This window comes from Setaria viridis, chromosome 1 (genome assembly GCF_005286985.2).
Source record: "Setaria viridis chromosome 1, Setaria_viridis_v4.0, whole genome shotgun sequence".
Lineage (NCBI taxonomy): Eukaryota > Viridiplantae > Streptophyta > Magnoliopsida > Poales > Poaceae > Setaria > Setaria viridis.
The window spans coordinates 3,738,447-3,758,426 of NC_048263.2; the positions used below are offsets into that span (position 1 = coordinate 3,738,447).

General features: G+C 50.3%; 3 protein-coding genes, 3 non-coding genes and 1 pseudogene across 6 annotated transcripts; 5 read left to right on the forward strand and 2 right to left on the reverse strand.

Moving 5' to 3' along the window:
* The first annotated feature begins 83 nt into the window (after positions 1-83).
* On the forward strand, positions 84-154 carry TRNAG-GCC (transfer RNA glycine (anticodon GCC)). Its single transcript has one exon. It is a non-coding gene; the product is annotated as a tRNA-Gly (tRNA).
* Positions 155-2,494: 2,340 nt separating this feature from the next.
* TRNAG-GCC (transfer RNA glycine (anticodon GCC)) lies at positions 2,495-2,565 on the forward strand. The gene has a single exon. It is a non-coding gene; the product is annotated as a tRNA-Gly (tRNA).
* A 741-nt stretch (positions 2,566-3,306) lies between these two features.
* LOC140221305 (uncharacterized) lies at positions 3,307-4,050 on the forward strand (annotated as a pseudogene).
* Positions 4,051-4,135: 85 nt separating this feature from the next.
* On the forward strand, positions 4,136-9,471 carry LOC140221306 (uncharacterized). The gene is made up of 2 exons (XM_072290747.1): positions 4,136-4,409; positions 8,510-9,471. Exons 1-2 carry the CDS (start codon positions 4,136-4,138, stop codon positions 9,469-9,471), a joined length of 1,236 nt encoding a protein of 411 aa, XP_072146848.1.
* Positions 9,472-10,770: 1,299 nt separating this feature from the next.
* TRNAG-GCC (transfer RNA glycine (anticodon GCC)) lies at positions 10,771-10,841 on the reverse strand. Its single transcript has one exon. It is a non-coding gene; the product is annotated as a tRNA-Gly (tRNA).
* A 1,082-nt stretch (positions 10,842-11,923) lies between these two features.
* LOC117861032 (uncharacterized) lies at positions 11,924-12,601 on the forward strand. The gene is made up of 2 exons (XM_034744496.2): positions 11,924-12,165; positions 12,279-12,601. The coding sequence occupies exons 1-2, from the start codon at positions 11,935-11,937 to the stop codon at positions 12,327-12,329; spliced, it is 282 nt and encodes a 93-aa protein (XP_034600387.1). The 5' UTR covers positions 11,924-11,934; the 3' UTR covers positions 12,330-12,601.
* Positions 12,602-13,055: 454 nt separating this feature from the next.
* LOC117866910 (uncharacterized) lies at positions 13,056-15,449 on the reverse strand. Its single transcript, XM_034751210.2, has one exon. It carries the CDS (start codon positions 13,886-13,888, stop codon positions 13,448-13,450), a length of 441 nt encoding a protein of 146 aa, XP_034607101.1. The 5' UTR covers positions 13,889-15,449; the 3' UTR covers positions 13,056-13,447.
* Positions 15,450-19,980: the final 4,531 nt, after the last annotated feature.

Consider the following 19,980-nt stretch of genomic DNA (forward strand, 5'->3'; position numbering starts at 1 on the left):
CTTGGATGGTGCTCTCTTTGAGAGACGGTTTGCTTGAAATAGCTACTTATAAAAAAATTAAGATTTTTGTCTTGAATATCAAAGCACCAGTGGTCTAGTGGTAGAATAGTACCCTGCCACGGTACAGACCCGGGTTCGATTCCCGGCTGGTGCATTTGTTTTTTGTTCTGCTAATGGAACTGTTGTTCGTGCACAACGTTCTCTGATTTTCTGAGCTGCAACCTGAATCAGATTATCAGAGGGACCAGCCAGCGCCGTAGCGATAAAAAAAAAACTAACAGAATCCAGATACCAGCGCCCTTCAAATTGGACTCAAATGTTCATTCGTTTTAGTTGTTCATCAATGAATCTTCTTTTTTGTGCGTAGAACGATGGTCCGTGACATCTTTGTGTGCTAGTGCCACCTCGGATCGATCCACGCGTACGTGCGCTTGCATTCCATGCTCCAGCAGCCACCGGCACCGAATTCCAATGGGGAAAGCTAAATGACAGTCGAGCATTTCCTTTGCTCCTCACACCTGAAATTTGCTTCTTGCTTATCTAACCCATCCCGACTTCTTCCTCCTCCTCTCGCCTCCTTCTCCATCTCTAGCGAGGTCTCCGGCAAGATTTAGGGTCCGAAGTTAGATGGTTGTGGTTCGGGGTTGGGGTTTGGGCTCCGGTGAGTTCCTCTATTGCCGGCCTTAGAAGGAAGATAGGGGAGGTAGGCAAGCCCAGCGGTGGTGGTGGGTGCGAGGGCGGTGAGGCCGACGGCGATGGCGCCACCAATCCAAGCAGTGGGGGACAACTGGTGGACGGGGTTTGGGCAGGGGTAACGACGGCAATGACGGCGACGGGGTCTGAGGGCGGCTGCCGCGGGTGGGCTAGGGTCTCGCTGGAGCTCCACGTCGAGACCCTAGCCCACCATGGCAGGGTGGGGGCATCGAGGGACGGCGGCTTGGGTTGCAGCAGAAGGTAGAAGAGGAGGAAGATAGTGGGAGAAGACAACCTGGATAGAGGTAGAAGAAGGACATCCATCCATTGAATGTGCATCTGACGGTTGAAAAAAATCGAGCGTGGAGAGGGGGGGAAATGCTCGAATGTGATATAGACAGTCCCATTCCAATTGCCAATTGTCCATGAGTGCCATGACACCTGTCATCTGATTCGTCGTCAGCAGGCACGATGAGCTGCCATCACATTCAAGCCGTCACAACCAGCTCCAAAATAAACATGCTTGTCTCCCTAACTTTTTTTCTCCCTTTTGACCAACAGCAAGTCTATTGGACAATCATGAACCTCACGGTGCGTCAGGATTCTACCACTTACATCCATATCAATTCCTGCGTCTACAATCGATACGATATACATAGGGTCTGTTTGATCCAAGTGTTAATGGGTGAAAGTGTTAAAGTTTAGCACCTTTATGCATTAGCACATCCAAACATGTGTGCTAACTTTAGCCCACCTCCAAAAAGATGCAAAAGCATTAGCTGGTGGGGAGGTGCTAATAGGTGTAATGGGCACCTGGAACTCGTGAAAAGACTGAAATACCCCTACCAACCTTATCCTATCCTCGCGCGTCGCCCTCCCCCTCACGAGATGCCGCCACTGCGTGCTCCTCCCCGCCGCTAGCCGCACCACAGCACCCTCCCTCCTTCCCTCGCCACACGCCACCGTGGATTCCTCCCCCACTGCCGCCTCGTGCTCCTCCCGCCGCCATCCCGTGCTCCTCCCCGCCACTGCCGCCACGTGCTCCACCCCGCCGCCGCCATCACCGCTAGCTCCTCCCCACCGCTACTCGCGTCGCAACACCTCCCTCCTCCCCACCGCTACTCGCGTCGCAACACCTCCCTCCTCCCCTCGCCCAGCCCAGTTCTCCGTCGCCGAAGATGGAACCACATGGGCTGCACGATGGCGAGGGCTTCGTGGACTTCTTCTCCTAGGGGGATTCCACGGCGCCGTCCTCAAATCTCGGCAGCTTCTTCTCTAGGTGGCTGTAATTTATGTTGAAGGTTGGCATTTTGAAATTGTATAGTAGCTTGGCAAGCAGAGAGCACGCGGGTGGCCAGGGAGGGGACCAGGGAGGCAAAAGCAGGGGTATATTCTTGTCATCTCAGTTTCCATAATAAGGAAAATTGAGTTTGCCGTTCATGAAGCTGGGGAGATATCACACCCCTTTTCTAGCGTGGTGCAACGCAGTGAAGTTTTTTTGTTAATGAAACTGAAGCCCTCTCAAACGGGGCCTCAATATCTTTTTAAAATAGTACTCCGACTAGTAACGGAAAGATGATGACGACGACGGTAAGTCCAAAAAGTCCTAAAATCAACTTATAACTTCGAGTGTCACCAATGCAATTCACCATTCGCTGGTTGATGGTCCTTCAGCCGTGACAAACGCTTTTATTTTTCCCGTCCTTGCTCTCATGATCAACGAATCCCGCTGGAGCAATGAGCCTACCTGATGGATCAGAAGATCGAGAATTAAACTAAACTCTATTTTAATAACATCGAAGCACCAGTGGTCTAGTGGTAGAATAGTACCCTGCCACGGTACAGACCCGGGTTCGATTCCCGGCTGGTGCAAAAAAATATTATGTTTCCTTTTTGTTTCTGCTACATTTCCATAACTTGGAGTGTTGTTCGGCTCCCTGGTGGTGCACAACATTCTCTGTTTTTTCTTTTTCTAATTGAAACTGGAACGGATCGAATGTAATCATCATTCCTTTTTGTTGGCAATGAAATCGATGTGCACACGGGAGGCAAACCAGCTGGTCCCGGTGACAGATATCGGTGCTTCTATGCCGTATGCGTACGTGCGCGTCAAGTCCCAGCAGCCACTGGTCGTCCACCAGTTCGTCGCGCACACATTGAACTCCCATCACATTCAAGTCGCTGCCGAAAACTAGTCCGTGTTTGGCTCCCTCTTCTCTTTTTTTTTTAACCAAGAGCAATTCTATTCGTTAATCACGTGGACTAGCACAATCGTATTTGTAGGCATCGCATTAGAAAAAACTATCTTCCTTAGACACGACGGCAGATCATTTCAGTGGAACCCCAAGTGGGCATTGCCGCCTCCGGACTCCGGTGCTGCCCAAAGATGTGATGGTCGATCAGATCCTGACGCACAGGTTTCGTTGCCGTTACCATTTCAACTCACGGATACATGAGAGGTTTCACAAAAAAAAACTCACGGATATACTTGTTATTAGTACACTTCCCATTGACTACTTGAACACTAGTAAGAAATACGATGAACTTAGCTATATACGTATATGTACGTCCTGCAGTTCTGTTTAACACAGTTTCCATGTAGGTATAGGATATATGTTAGGAATTGGCCTCGAGTCCTTTACGGTCGACCATATTCTGACGCGCGTTCCGGCCGCCGACACCGTCCGCTTGCAGGCGGTCTGCCGGGAGTGGCGCGCCGCGATCGCCTCCGATCGCTTCGTCCAGGCGTATCAAGCAGTCAGAGCCGCCGCTGCCCAGCCGCCGGAGATCATCTTCTTCGCGTCCGCCAAAGCAGGCTCCACTACCTTCTAGTCGTCAAGGCTTAATAATAAGTTTAGGACACAGCAGAGAGGTTCGTCGTCGGCGGACGACGATGCGCCCGCGCAGGCCCGCGAGCTCGTGACCGTGGGCAACCTACGCGCCAACGACGTCGTCCTGTCCGGCACCAAGCCCTGCCGCGGGCTCAACCTCCTCTTCCAGCCCAGCGCTTCCGCGTACCACGTCTGCAACCTCTCCGCCGGCGAGCACGTCTCCCTGCACCCGTGCTCACCGGCTTGGAGAGATATCCCTACTATGTCTCCCTACGTGCTCTCGGGCGCCGGGCTCGGCTTCGACCCGGCGGCCAACGAGCACAAGGTGGTCAGGCTCTACGAGGACTGGGAAAACAAGCAACGCTGCGAGGTCTACGGCCTGAGGTCCGGCGGGTGGCGCCCCTGCGCCGGCCAAGTGCCACCGCACGCGGCCAAGGGTCTCCAAGGCTGGAGCTCGACGGCTCCCTGTGCGCCGTGGTGGACGCTCGCCTAACCATGGAACTGTTCGAGCTCTGGACCCGGACGACGCCCGACGACGACCCGGCCGGGCCGCGGCGGCCGTCGTATTCTCACTGAGCATCCGCATCAGCTTGGCGACCTTGCCGCAGCCGATGAGGGGCGATCTGGGCCGCGGGATCCGCATGCTCCCGCTCGGCAACTCCTCCGGCGGGAAGATCCTGCTGGCCACCAGCCTCCACGAGGTGTTTGCCTACAACCCCAGGAGCAACAGGGCGGACAGGGTGTTCTCCTTGGAGGACTTAGTGGACGCCCCTGGTGAGGGAGGCCTGCTGCTCAACATGGCCCTGCACGAGGAAAGCGTTACCAGCGTTCGCCACCGCCGCCCCGCGGCTGGCGACCGGGGCACGCTGAAGATGCACCAGAATGGTTGCCAGCAGGCGGGGAGGAGATGCAGCAGGCCAGCGCCGAAACGGCTTCAATGTCACACCGCAGCTGATCCAGCTGATGCTCGGCGCGGCCATGGACCAATACATAACATCATTAACATGTACAATGACTAACTAGCTATGTTCAGAAATATCAAGCAAAGATTGAACACTCCTTATATTATAGCAGCCATGCATGATTTTTCCAAAATAAAATGATTAGTAAAGGATGTGCACTCCAATACACTACGTCAGAAACGATTTGTGCTGGCACATCAAAATTAGCATGTTGGGGGGTAGAATTGGCACCCGCCAGCACAAATGTGACCGGGGCCGCTGGGCTAGTGTCCACCAACACAGATGGGATGCATCCGTGCTGGCAGGTGCGTTAGGTGGCCCACCCGCACAAATATCGCCTAGATAAAGCCGCAAACAGCTTATTCCCCAGCCAAGTTTTCATTTGGAGCTTGCCCGAGAGGAGCTCGGGAAAAGCTCCAAAAAATACCAAATCTAGGGCGGAAAGATTTTGCTCTTATTTTCCTTCGAGGAGATGGCTATTAAAGGTAAGTTTGTGCCATTCCAACCTTCTTTTTAGCTCCTATCAATCATTTCTACCTTCATTAGGTTGTCATCTAGATCTCGATTTAGACCTAGAAGAAAAAGGAAGGAAGAGAGAGAAAATAACTAGAGATGGATTATTTTTTAAATAAAATTCTATGGTTATATTATAACCATTACAATGCTATGTTTGTCATTTTAATGTAATATAGAATTGAGTTTGATTATATTTTTCCTTCTTATTAATTATTACATCCATAGTTTTAATTAATGAGTTTGATTGAATTTAATTTATAATTGAGTTTGATTTTTTTCATTCTACTTATTAATTATTACATCCATGGTTTAATTAAGTTTCATTTAGGGTAATATAGAATTGTTTTTTTATTATATTTCTTTCTACTTATTAGTTACTACATCCATAATTTAATTGAGTTTATAGAATTGCAACCCATAGCTCATTAAATTAGTAAATATAACATATAATTATTGTCATAGGTTGTTAAAGATGGATCATAAAGTATGGATGTATGGCATACGGAGACATTCACATACATTCTTGTCAGATGTATCAAAGTTTGTGGAGGCTACGGAGAAGCACGCTCGCATTTGCAAGACAAAGCAAATACATTGTCCGTGTTTTGACTGTAGCAACAATATTGTATGGGAGGACATTGGTATCATCAAGAGCTATTTGATAAAGTGAGATTTTGTGGATGGATACACAATTTGGTCCCACCATGGTGAGGCGTAAGGTACTTTTACCAACACAAATATCGATACTGGCTCTGATGAAGTGGGTGGTGATGATGCAAATGAAAATAATCATGTTATAATGGATGATGGTTATGACCGTGGAGATCAAAATGGTGATCAAATAGATGCGCGTGTGGAACCATAGGTAGACGAGGAATGTGATGTTGATATGGAGGACATGTTGTGCCACATTGAACTGGAAGTGTTGTTAGGGAATGCTAAAGAGTTAGAGAATTTCGAGACACTCAAGAAGGCAGCAAAGGACCGTATGTATGAGGGATGTGGGAAGGAGTGGACAGTATTGCGTTTCATCCTTCATCTTCTGATCCTGAAGGTTAAATTCAGCTGGTCAGACAATAGTTTTAATGATCTCCTTACTCTGCAAGGCAAGTTGCTCCCGAAGTCTAACCTTGTGATAAAAAACACATACAAAGCAAAGAAAATTATCAATCCATTGAAGATGCATGTGCAAAGAATACACGCATGCAGAAACCACTGCATATTGTAACGCGGTGAGTACGCAACATTGGAAAAGTGTCCAAATTACGATGCTAGCCATTACAAAAGTAGTGCCAATTTCTGTGAGGACCATGCCGGTTCCTCCATAGGGAATAAGAGGAAGAAGGGTGTAAAGAAAAGTGTTGGTGCTCATGTGGAGGACGAGTCCTGTATAGATATTGACACAATGACTTAGCACAGAGTCCCTGCCTTGGTGATGTGGTACTTGTCGGTGGTGGACCGTCTGAAGCGTTTGTTCTTGAACCCAAAGACCACTGAAATGATGACTTGGCATGCTGATCGCTCAGTAAAGGCTAATAGAAAGCTTTGACATCCTTCCAATGCTCGCCAATGGAGGACCTTTGATGCCAATCATTGAAAGTTTTCAGATGAAAAAAAGAATGCACAGTTCACGTTTAAGTACACCGTTTGGTGAAAGAAGCAGCACGCACAGCACATGGCCAAGGCTGATGACCATATACAACCTTCCCCCTTAGCTATGTCACAAGAGAAGGTTCCTTTTTCTAACCATTCTCATACAAGGCCCGAAGCAACCTGGTATCGACATAGAAGTTTCCTTGAGCCATTGATGGAAGATATGTGGAAGCTTTGGGAAGATGGAATTCAAATGTGGGATGAGTACAGACAGGAGCACTTCATACTAAGAGCCATTATCTTTGTTACCATCAATGATTATCCCCCCTATTTACCCGGACAGGTTAGGGAGAAAAGACAACATGCGTAGTTTCTTGGATAGAACATCATATGCGTACCTTAAGGGATCTATGAAGACAGTGTTCATGCTGCATAGGCGCTTCTTATTGAAGGCGCACAAATACTGTAGGATGAAAGACTTTTTTGATGGCACCAATGAGAATGATTTTTCTTCAAAATTGGCTACGGGTAAAATAGTATTTGAAATGTGCAAGAAGGTCAAGTTCATACTCGGTAAAAAATCTTTAGGTGGTGCTGATAATTCGAAAAGAGGAAGGAAGCATGCTAAAACTACAGACGTCGCAGACGTGCCATTTAATAAGATGTCTATCTTCTTTAAATATTTGTCATACTGGTGAGAGCTAGCGGTGCGTCATGCCATTGATGGGATGCATCTTCATAAGAATGTGTTCGATAGCACCATCGGGTTCTTGGGCTTATCAGGCAAGGTAAAGGACAGACTAAAATCATGTAACAATTTGGTTGACCTTCAAATCAAGCCAGAGCTCCACCCGCAAGAACTTCCTAATGGTAAGTAATACCTTCCCCCAGCTAGCCACAAATTAACACCTATATGCAAGTGCTTGTGCGGGTTGAAAGTGCCAACCAGATTCTCATCCAACATCCGATCACTAGTCTGATTGAAGGACATGACGCTTGCTGGCTATAACTCTCATGCTTGCCATGTGATGATCACCATTTTTCTCGCAATTGCGATACGGGCTTTCAAACCATTATTCGTAAATGGTTATCACACGAATGTGTTACTTCTTCAACGTGATTTTGTAGAAAGTGATCGATTGTGTCGAGTTGGCTAGGTTTCAGCTATTTGTGTTAGAAACTCAGGCCTCGCTCGAGATGTGCTTCCCTCCGTCTTTTTTTGATATCATGGAACATCTCATGGTCCACATGGTCCAACAAATAACTGAACTAGGGCCTATATACTTCCATCAAATGTGGACATACGAACGGTTCCAGTCGACTCTCAATGGATACATGAGGAACAATACCTTTCCAGAGGGCAGCATGATCTAGAGCTACCATACAGAAGAGAGTGTTGATTGCTGTATAGATTACATAAAAGATAAGAGAGCTATTGGTTTACTAGAATCTCGACACGAGGGTAGATTGTCCGGGAGAGGTACCATTGGAATGAAAAGATTCATCGATGAGGACAACCAGCAATTGGAGAAAGTGCATTCAAACCTTCTACAACAGCTCGCAATAGTGAGCCCTTCATCTAGAAACATCTAAATAAGGTCCGTGGAGAAAGTAATGGTCGCTCCGAGGATTGGACCATCAAAGAGCAAAAGCGTCATTTCTCATCGTGGTTAAAGGACCATGAGTAGCTATTTGAAGGAAATTCACAAATTATGTAACATTGACCAGATTGGTGTCTGGCCTATCAAGCAATGTCACGTTATGACAAGCATATGAAATTAATGGATACACATTTTATACCACTGCAAAGGATAATAAAAGTGTGGCGTACCAAAACAGTGGTGTTCGCATAGAGGTAATTGATACATCCGAACAGAACATGACTTAGTACGGTTCTATATAGGAAAATATGAGAACATAACTTACTTACGGCGGCCCGCGAGCTCATGACCGTGGGCGACCTGCGCGCCAAGGATCTCGTCATGTCCGGCACCAAGCCCTGCCGCGGGCTCACCCTCCTCTTCCAGCCTGGCGAGTCGGCGTACCACGTGTGCAACCTCTACACCGGCGAGCACGTCTCCCTGCCCCCGTGCGCATGGGCCAACAGGGCTCTCCCTGACGGCCCCTACGTGCTCTCGAGCACCGGCCTCGGCTTCGACCCGGCGGCCGGCGAGCACGTCGTGGTCAGGCTCTTCGAGGACTGGCGCAAACAGCAGCGCTGCGAGATGTACAGCCTGAGGTCCGGTGGGTGGCGCCCCTTCGCCGGACGGGTGCCGCCGCACGCGGCGAAGGGTCTCAACGGCCGGCCTCCGGTGTTCCTGGACCTGGACGGCGGCTGCTTCTTCTACTGGCACATCAACACGAGCTTCAGCTTCGCCGGCCCGGAGGAGAGGCGCTTCGGGACGCCGGAGCCCATCCTGTCGCTCTCCGTCGGCACGGGGCAGTTCAGGTGGGTGCGCCCACCGGAGGAGCGGGCGCGCCACGCGTTCCACCTCGCCGAGCTCAACGGCGACCTGTGCGCGGTGGTGGACACGCGCCTCCTCGTCGAGCATTACGAGCTCTGGGTTCGGTCAACGACGGCCGGATCCGGCTCGACGGCGCCGTCGTCGTGGTCGCTGCGCTGCCGCATCGGCTTGGCGAGCCTGCCCCGGCCGATGAGAGAAGCCCTGGGCCGTGGCTTCCGTGTGCTCCCGCTCGGCTCGTCGGAAGGAAAGATACTCCTCGCCACGAGCCGCCACGAGGTGTACGCATACGACCCTGAGAGGAACAGCGTGGACAGTGTGTTCTCCATGCAGGAACACAATTCCACCACATTGCAGCTCGTAAATCATCAAGATCCAACGGGTAGTAGACTCTTTGCTCCAGCGGATTCGTGAATCGTGAGAGAGCGAGGATGGGAAAAGGGCCACTGTCACAGCGGAAAGGATCATCACGGCGAATTGTGACACATTTTTACTTCTTGGAGTTCTATGATGATTTTAGGAGGTTGGGCCACCGTACCTTTCCGATTCTAGTACGTAATATCCGATTATAATTACTGTTTTAATAGAAATTGAATTTGTTTCTAGGCAAATATGTAAGCACCTTTCAAATATATGTAACTTGCAGGTATACCCGTGCCAAAATTCAGAGAGAAGTACGTACGACATATTCACAGTTTATGCAGATTATTCCTTTTTCCGTGAATGTGACTTTACATGTTTTTTATTGAGAGGAGAAGAATCGATCCAGATACACATGCACTTGGGAGATTACACAAAGAAATTAGAGTTAATTACATGATCCACATTTTTTCGACCCAAAGAACCACCACCACTAGTTATAGCACTAGTAGCCAGCGACGGCAGCTGCAGAGGTGCTTGTTTCCGGCCATGATCCATGCCTCCGGACAGGATGAGGTCCTTGGCGCGCAGGTTCTCCACGGTGACGAGCTCGCTGGCCGACGCGGCAGCAGCCTTCTCGTCCGGCGACTTCTTATGGGTGGTCAGATCCAGCTTCCACGTGTAGCAGGCGGTGGCGTCGGAGCCGGCGGCGGCCGGTGCCGGCGCGAAGAAGACGATCTCGGGTGTGTGGGCGCCGGCGGCCCTGGCAGCGCGGTGGGCATCGGCGAAGTGGTCCGAGGTGAGCGCGTCGCGCCACGCCCGGCAGACCGCCTGGAAGCGGACGGCAGCGTCGACCGGGACACGCGTCAGGATCTGCTCGACGACCACGTCCTCAGGCAGCACCACCGGTGCCGGCTGGCCGTGCGAAGGCTCATTGGACGATGCCTCCGGCGGAGGCAACGCATCGCTTGGGGTTCCATCATTGACATGATCGTAGGTGGCGGTGTTGGTTTGCGATCCACAAATCGAGGTCTTCAAAAAGGAGGACCTGGATATAGATTCGCTCGATCGGGACGAGTCCTGTGCCTATGTGCCTATGTGCCTATGGTATATCGGTAGTTCGGCACCGGCACGTGTTGCTAATGGTACATGTACGTTCCAAGTACATTCATGATTCATAGATGGATTCATAGATGGGTAAGTAGTAGAGTCAAACATGAGTCGAACAACACTTTACCATCTCCAAGTCAAAAAGAATCTAGCAGAACCAGTAAAACAGGGAAAAAAGTACACTTACCATTTCCAAGTCAAAAAAATCTTGCAGAACCAATAAAACATAAGAACCAACCATCGTGCACCAGCCGGGAATCGAACCCGGGTCTGTACCGTGGCAGGGTACTATTCTACCACTAGACCACTGGTGCTTAGACAAGTGTCATTAATTAGCTCTTTATTGATTTCATTAAAAAAAAACTTCACTGCGTTGCACCACGCTAGAAAAGGGGTGTGATATCTCCCCAGCTTCATGAACGGCAAACTCAATTTTCCTTATTATGGAAACTGAGATGACAAGAATATTGATGGACACATATATATATATGGAGCTCTGAGAAATCCATGTTGCCAATGACGATGATTGAACAAAGAAAGGGGATGATGAAATTCCTAAGGGTGTAGGCTCATGGCTCCAGTGGATTTGTTAATCATAAGAGCGAGAACAGAAAATCATGACTACTATAATGATATATGGAGTGCTCAATCTTTGCTTCATATTTCTGAACATGTGATCAGCTATCAGTAGCAGGACGTATTTTTACTGTTGCATCGATGGTTACAATAACCTGAAGTAGATTTAGAGAACAATAGCGGTTTGTGAGAATAATTCTACCCCTTGAGCTCATGTTGATCAGTTTTGAGATGGGTAGATTGGGATCAATCTCTTTTCTTCATCAGTGGCAGAAAGAGGAAGAAGAAAGACGCAAGAAGAAAGAAAAAGATTTTGCTCTGTCCAGACTACAGGGATGTTGGTCATAGTTTTTTGGACACTTGTTTTCGGCCTGCTTGTTGAGCATATGCCTGTGTGGTCTTTTATATGAATCTTTATACATGTTTGAGACTGAGATTTGGAGTTGCATGACACGTGAGTACAATGAAGACGAAGAACAGTACTTGATTGTTCTTAAATGTAATTTTATTTTTTTCGAGAGTGCTGTGTGTGACATGAAGATGTACTCAGCTTTGATTTAATACAATTTTTCCTTTGGCTGAAAAAAGAGATTTATAGAACAATAGCCAGAAGGAGAATTAAGGAAAATAAATGTGAAATACTTGTTTCCTAAACTAACCAAAAGGGAGTGCTGCAAGAGGCCGACAGCAGGGAGACGGCCCATTAAGTTCCCGCCAGTACGGACCGGGGGGGGGGGGGGGGGGGGGGGGGGGGGGGGGTAGCTAATGGTGGGCCGACGGTCGTTGGTCCGCCCGTGTGCTCGTCGCTTTCCTTCTTTCTTCCGTTTCAAGATGCCCAGGCCCAAGACCCACACCGTCGTCACCAGTCTCTTCCTAGTTCCATCAACCATCATCAACGACAAAAAAGAAAAGTCAGCTGTCCCGAAGATGAGCGGCGGAAAGAGGTTCGGCGGCGGGCGGCCGCCGACGGGGACTCCTTCCCTCGCGTGGTCTTCCGTGGTCATCGTCGCATCCCTCCTCGCCGGCGCCTCCATCGTCCACAACATCTACAAGCCTGACATGGTTCGTGAACCCCTCCCACCGCTCCCATGCACGCCACCTGTTCGACCGCGTTCCTACACGAGACCCTGCTCGATTTTTTGTTCCAATTTCCGTTTCATTTTCCGCTGCTGCAGACCATTCCACCTGTGGAGAGCACCAGCGGAGGCAGCGGCAAGGAAAGCTGAGTCGGGCAACACGTTTTTATGAGAACCATCCGGAAGTTACGAAGCAAGAGTTTGGAGAACTTGCTGTTAGAACTTGTGAATCTTTGCTTCAGCACATGTTGCATCTTTTCATCCTGTGTTTTGGTGTCTGCTTTTCTTTTTGCAACCGAAAGATGTGAGAAGTTACAATATTTGCTACCCTTGCCTTGACGCTCTTGGTTGCGCATAGCCATCAGTTTGTTTGTTTGTTTGTTTTTCTCAAACGCATCCATCAGTACACTGGTGTCGTCTAATAGGCAGTCTCATGCATTGACACGTAATCTTGAGACGATTCAATAGGCAACTCGTACAATGGGTTGTCCTATAAGTTGTCTGATAATGGTATATAATTCCTTAATTTGTGCATAAGAAAAATAAAATATTATGAGTTGTATGGCAACAATAACTCGTACGATGGTTGTTAAGTTGCCTCGTAGTCCTACAATTTAGCTCATGAGGTGGTTGTTTCGCGAAGCAACGACCTCTTTCTCTCTCCTCGCTCTCTCTCCTCCACATCATCAAAAATCCTACGTGGCACTGCATGAGACGAACTATGAGACCGCTGATGTGTAGCAATGTATTTGCCCTCAGTTTCTGATCAATCATCTGGTAATTGGGACAATAGAACAGCCCACCGTTCGATCCCGTTCCTTGATAATTTTTTTTTCACAGCAAGAATTAGAAGTGAATCGAGAGAAGGCACACGGATAGAAGATGCAAACGGTTCGATTGTATCGTCGTAGTACATCAAAGCTAAGAACGCACAACTGCACTGTCATATGTACTTATACTACCTTAACCGGCTTTTAACACGCCATATGCAACTGTGATACAAATGTTTTCACGACACAGAAATGTGCCCGCCTGCCATCCTCGACATGGTTACCGAAGAACGAGCACGCCGCGGTGTGCGAGTACTTGTCACTTGCCTGGGCTCAGAGCACCGCTCAAAAGTCAAAACACAGCGCGCACCGGTCGAACACTTGATCATGGCGCCGCCGATCGAGGCCTGGTCGGAGTGCTAGGCGAGAGGGAGTTGATTCCCTCTGCATCGTAGCCGCACCACATGCTCTTGGCGGCGGCGGCGGCGGCGGGCGACCTCAGCGAGCCCCGTCCCACCGCAGCGCCCGCCTGGCGTACCGCGCCGAGAACGACCGCGACAGGTTTTCGGGCTCCCCCGCCGCGGCGCCCTCGTCGAAGTTCTGCGCGTACTCGTCGTGGCCGTACTGCTGCTCCTTCGCCGACGACGACCCGCTCCGGGCCATCACCGCCGCCTTCCTCCTCCTCCCTCTCCAGACCCACGCCAACAGCGCGCGCACCACGCCGCCGCCAGCTGCTGCCAGGGACGCGGGCGCTCGCCCGCGGCCGTCCCCGAGTCTCCTTGGCCGCTCGCCTCCGCGGCCGCACGAAGCGAAGGCGGCCGCGAGGGCGGCCGGCATGGACCTCTGCCTCGCGAGCCGGTGGCTGGCGACGACGGTGGCGTAGGAGCCGGAGCGGGAGCTGTAGGCGGCGCCGGCCGATCCGCCGCTGCTGGCTATCATCTGGTCCAGGTCCAGCACGGCGGTCGGCGGCGGCGGGAGGTAGGACGAGGTGGCACGGGTGGTTGGGTTCGAGGGCGTCCTTGAGGCCGAACGCGATGCGGATGTGATGTGCTGCGGACCTCCGCTCGCGAACAAGCGGATACATACAACACCATGCAAGCGTGTGGTGTGGCGTTCCGGTCGTGTCGGCGGCGGCCGACGAGTGGGTCAAGTGCGTGGTGCGACCGCACGGCGTGGCTGGCGGCAGGTGGAGTGGAGGGGGAGAGCAGGACGGTTGGGTTGGGGCTCGGCGCCGTTGGCTGCTGGGAACACGCTGCGAGAAAGGTCGCAACAGTCCTGCGTGCCACCTCAGTCCGGTAACGAGTTTGAAGTTTGAATCTGAGCATAAAAAAAAAATTGAATCACAAGAAGTCAAAGAATTGGCAACCTAGTCAAAAGAGGCCGCTTGGGCCTGGTTCCAGCAAGCTCGGCCCGCAACACCTCATCCCGGGCCGCGATTTCGCCCGCTGGGCCTGCCTAATGCGCGGCGGCCCGGTCAAAGCCGGCGCCTGCCCCGCGCACAGCACGGGCGCACGCCGCTTTCCCGGCAATAACCACACCACTTCCAGCCGTCTGTTGTCGCCGTCATTCGCGTCTAGAAGCATTTCCAGCCGTCTATTGTCGCCGTCATTCGCGTCTAGAAGCATTTCCGTCGCACCTTCTCCACCTCCACGCGGCCCGCTTCCGTTCAGCTTCCATGAGGACTTCCAACCGCGGCAAAGAAAAGCCAAATCCCAAATCCACACTTGTCCTCTGCCCCCGATCAATCAAACGCGGCGGCTACCGACCGGCCGGCCGGACTTGCTTGGGTAAGTCTTCCTTCTTCCCTCAGCTCGCCGCCGCCTCCCGTGCACGGGCGCAAGTATATATACACAGGCACCATCGCAGCCAGCTGCCCCAGCGCACCAAATTCCTCGATTGCCAGCTCTTAGCTTTCTCCGTCGTCTCCGCAGCTCCCTGTGCACACCACACACGCTCCACGCGGGATCCTTGCTTCGCTTGGCGTCAGAAGCGGCATGGCGGCGGCTGGCAAGTCATCGTCGGCCGTGGAGGAGACGACGAAGGTGGCGGCGGCGCCGGCCGCGCGAGGGCGGCGAGGGATCGACCGGCAGGCCGTTGACCGGGGCGTCGCCTACGCGCTCATGGTCGCCGCGCTCGTCGCCACCTACGCGCTTCACTAGAGCTCAACTTCGTCCTGCTGCCCCGGCGGCAGAGCAGAGCAGAGCTCACGGCGTGATGGAAGGGATACTCTCTTGTCTTGTGAGCTGGCCTTGTTCTGTTCAGCCTGAGTTTTGGATCGAGTTCCCCAGCTCCAAACTTCATTTCTCTCGTCTCCACCTGTATGGAGATGGAGATCGACGCCCGTGTATACTATTATAAAATTCTTTTCTATGTATTCTTCTCTTGTGCGATATGTACAAACTGGTCATTTGTTGCCAAGGAAGCCTACTATTACTAAAAGTTTTGTCGTCGTCTTTTTTTTAGGCACTAAAGGCTCCCTTTGGTTGGGCTTTCCAACCTGCTTTTGCTTTTGCAAAAGCCAAAAGCCAACCAAAGAGCCTAAAAGCTCTACGTGCTTTTGCCCAAAAGCTACTACAAAATCAAAAGCACCTTCCCCCCTGCTTTCAAGTGCTTTTGGGGTAAAAAAATTACCCCCCTGCTTTCAAGTGCTTTTGGGGTAAAAAAATTACCCACCTGCCACTAGTTATGATGTACCCTTTCATCTAATTTTTCTCTCCCGCAAGCACAGACCTCTCCTCTCCTCCGTTCACCTGCACAGCGCATCTCGCCTCCCCTGGCCGCCGGCCTTCCTCCCCTTGCCGCCGGTCGGCCGTCCGCCTCCCCTGGCCGCCGGCGGGCCGTCCGCCGCCCCTGGCCGCCAGGCCTCGCGCCGCCGCCCCCATCGCCCCCGACGGCCGCCGCCTCCCCTGGAGCCCCCGACGGCCGCCACCAGCTTGACCGCCCGCCGCCGCCGGCCCCAGCGCCCCCCGCCGTCCGCCACCCCCGGCCCCAGCGCCCCCCGCCGTCCGCCGCCCCCTTGACCGCCCGCCGCCGGCCGTCCTGCCCCTGCTCCTGGTGCCAGGCCCGCGTCGCCCGCCGCCGCCCCTTGACCGCCGGGTGCGGGCTCCGTCACGGGGACCGCCGGGTGCGGGCTCCGTCGCCGAGCGCGACCGCCGCCACCGCGGGCGTGGGCTCTGTCGTGGGCGAGAGCTCCGCCGACCTCCTGCGCAGCTATGGTGCATCGGCTGCCGCCGACTACGCCGTCACCAAGCTCGTCGGCGCTGCCCGTGCCCAACGCGTTCCTCCTCCAGCCAGCACCGGGCTCAATCCAGGACGCGTGGTGCAGGGAGTCCAACTGGATCGAGTCCGTCGCCGTGGCCACCGACGAAGGTGCGGCCAGGCTGGGGCGGCGCGACGTCGTCGTGGCGTGGCGTGGGACGCTGAGGAACCTGGAGTGGGTCAACGACTTCGACTTCATGCCGGTGCCCACCGCGCCAGTGCTGGACGCCGTGGTGGCCGCTCGCAATGGCGCATAGGAGCTTCCTGTCGGCGTGTTGAAGGGAGAAAACTATTGATTTTTTCATCAATCTAGAGAATAAAGTCGAAGCGCATCGTTGCATTACCGATAGTCTCTTAAAATTTGTTAATTAACTACCTTTCACGCCTCTTGTAGAAAAAAAGAGCTGGTCAGAATGAGATACAAAACGTACCATTTCATTAGCTAGCGGGAGGCAGAAGAAGGAGCTGACAAGTGGGATCCGCTCGTCAGCGAAGGAGGGAGAGAGTTGAGTGGGGTGGACTGTGGATGACATGTAGGGTCCACTCGACAATTTATTCAAAAGTCACAGTGCTAACCAAACAGCTTTTTACTTTTCCCACAGCTACTTTCTCACAGCTGCTTTTCCACAGCCCACAGCTCACAGCAGCTTTTCCAAAAGCTACAGCTCAACCAAACACACCCAAAGTTTTGTCTTCTGTGCACGTGGCAATGTGAGATTTGGGTTCGATACTCATACTTTGTGGAGGGACAAAATCTGCCTTCATCGTGGATTTCACTAAAACAGTCCTAGGTGATATTTGCACAGTAACAATGTGCTTCATGACTTTTAATGAAATCCGCATCGCAATGCAGCCAACGACATGTATAAGTTCAAAGTAACAATGTGCTTCATGGTAGTATTTGTATGTGCAACAATCGCAATTTGTTGATAGGACAATACACATATATATGCTATACAGGTAGTACTTATGCTCGCTAAAGGTACTCTTTGAGCCAAAATTGCGAAGTAGCCCATGCTTGTCTCAAAATCACTGCATAGAACTACTACTTGTTTTTTAAAGAAGACATTTTGCTCGCATGAACTTTTGCTTTTGTGGAATAGTCCTCCTGCAGCTCCGTACATCCAATCTTATATTTCTGGATCCACCTTTAGTTTCTATGTGGTGCATGCCTATGTACAATCCTACAACTGTGCCTTAGATTTATATGAAGGTTTCAAAACTATGGTCAATTCATCTTATTTTGAAAAACTCTCTGTAGTATTTTTCGGTGACAAAGTCTCCTTTTAAATTGAGTTTGCACAAATTTGCATATTGGCCCAAGTTTATAAAACTAGATTAACTTTGTAGATATTTCTTTAAATTGACTTTTTTACGATACTGAGGCTTTGCATAGAAAACAAAATCGTATTTCATCATGAATCTTTTCTACATTCAAACAATTTATAAGTGATATATGCTCGATAAATATGCATACTATGTTTCAAATTAGAGTAATGATAAAAGCCAATACTTGCATGCAGCATAGAGGATGCACATGCACCCACACGAAAAGAAAAACGACTTCAGTGCCATGATACCTCGATCAAGACTACAAGAGGATCCACATGACATGGATCCTCAGGCGAAAACCATGTTAATTTTTGGGAAATGTACATATGCATCTAAATAATTTGAGTTCTAAGAGAAAAATACTGACTGATTAGGTTAATCAGACTATTTATATTTGAAATAAAGAAAAGACACTGATTCTACATGCATGCTTTTATCATCATGGCTACGGTACCATGTGTTGCCAATACCTTTATCCATACTAGGGCGAATATCAAAGTTATCGGGTCATGTTTCTCTTTCATGGAATGTTTTGAGATTGGCATGGAAATATTTGAGTTGCATCCAAGATCATGACTATAATTATCCTTTGTTCTTGTTGCATCTTGCAAAAATTGTGGATAATATCTGTATTATTTGTCCACCATACCATCTTTCACTGATTTGATCTAACTCCGAGGTCACGGTTGCATGGGGACATATGTCCCTACTCAATTTTTCTTATTTTAGCAGATTTGGTTGTTTGTCTCAAAGGGCGGTCGAAGATCTTTTCTTTCCTTCTCTAGTGTCTTTTTTGGCAAATTGTACAATCTGTTTCTTTGTAACCTCGCCCCGTCTAGGGTTTAAACCCTTCTTTTTAATCTAGCAGCAGCTCTTCTGCTGACTCGTTAAAAAAAAGCTGCAACAACACTCGGTTTTTAAGCTATAACTCCCCTCACCACTTCGTAACACATGGTTTATTAATGATGATATGTAAAATTGTGTTAAAATATACATAGTAAAATTTACAAGTACAACTCTAATATCTTGCTTCCTAGTGTAATTATGCATTAAATTTAGTTCTTGGAAAAATACATATCTAATTCATCTTTAAGTACCTATAAAATTGTATTATGGATATCTGACAAAGCTAGTGTACTCACATACACATATTCAGATGCATCTCTTATTGTTTTCATTTTGAATTCTCTCTGTGCATATTTTGCATATTGTTATAGATCTGAAGGACCCGTGTACAATTCCATTTTGTTATAAATTGAAAGGACTAGATGAAGTCAAATACAAAGTTATGCCAATGTTTTATTGAAATAACTGTTGAATACATCCGGTTTCAATTTTCATTATTTATTTTTTTGGTTTTTTGTCCTTATAGGATTAATATGTAAGATAAATTATAATTGTCATGCTTGATATGATGTGTTCCATAGTTATTCTCTACAACTTTTACAAATAACTTTTACCTATATTCAGACTAGTTAGGATAATATGGTAGAAAATAAGTCAAGATTAAATCTATATTGATCATCAGGTTCAATATACGTCTAGATGTAGGTCAGTTTAACAACGTAACTTCAAAAATATTTGAACTATCCAAAGTTAGGGGGTGTTGCTAAACTTTAGGAACTCCATTTTCGTCCTAAACCTCCAAACACTCCTGCTTATTTGGACTAAACTCTAGCCCCTAAGGATAAGCAAATAAGCCACCAAAGGGTTGCTTACGGGGGCTAAAGTGCACCCTGGACATCCTCTGCCCTCATTAATTGCTTGTCCGTTTCCCTTTCCCCCACCCCTCCCGCACCCCTCCGCCACACCCACCTGTTCCCATTTTTCTGCCTCCAGTCGCCGCCGCCAACCTCCTTCCTGGTTCCCCCCTCTCACATCCTCTCGCCATCCCCTTCGGCGTGCGGCGGCAGCGGCACGCGCATGGGCTAGCGGCGGTGCGAACAACAAGTGGCGAGTGGCATGCGCGTCCGCATGGGCGAAGGCGCGGCGTGGCCACTGCCAGGCCAAGGCGGGGCCTTTGGCCGCGGCGTTGCGTGGGCGCGCAGGCACGGGGCTTGCCTCGGCTGCGGCACGGCCATGGCGGCGTGCGGGACACTGGCGACCTGGGTCCATGGCGACCGGCGGCAACGCGGCGATGGCGGTGGCCTACTGGCTATGCTACTCTACCGAGGAGAAAAGAGCAGGGAGAGGTAAAGCGGCTCACAACAGCGCGACGATGGCGAGCGGCGCGGCGATGACATCGGGCGGCGCTCTGGGCGGCGGTTCAGCTCCCCTTCCACGAACGGCCTCTCTCTTCCTTCAGCTCCTTCTCCTCTCCTCTTCCTCCCTTCTCCTCTATTCCCCTTCCTCCCCACGGCCCTCTCCTTCCTCTCTCACGTGTTGGAGGCGGCGGACGGGCGGCTCCCGGAGGGGATGGCGAGGGGTAAGCAATGTGGTCA

Bases quoted from the DNA above. Each gene is read 5' to 3' on its own strand.
- LOC140221306 (XM_072290747.1), top strand. From the start codon at position 4,136: ATGAGGGGCGATCTGGGCCGCGGGATCCGCATGCTCCCGCTCGGCAAC. The intron at 4,410-8,509 runs GTTGCCAGCAGG...GGAAAATATGAG, and splicing joins GCTGAAGATGCACCAGAATG to AACATAACTTACTTACGGCG.
- LOC117861032 (XM_034744496.2), top strand. From the start codon at position 11,935: ATGCCCAGGCCCAAGACCCACACCGTCGTCACCAGTCTCTTCCTAGTT. The intron at 12,166-12,278 runs GTTCGTGAACCC...CCGCTGCTGCAG, and splicing joins ACATCTACAAGCCTGACATG to ACCATTCCACCTGTGGAGAG.
- LOC117866910 (XM_034751210.2), bottom strand. From the start codon at position 13,888: ATGATAGCCAGCAGCGGCGGATCGGCCGGCGCCGCCTACAGCTCCCGC.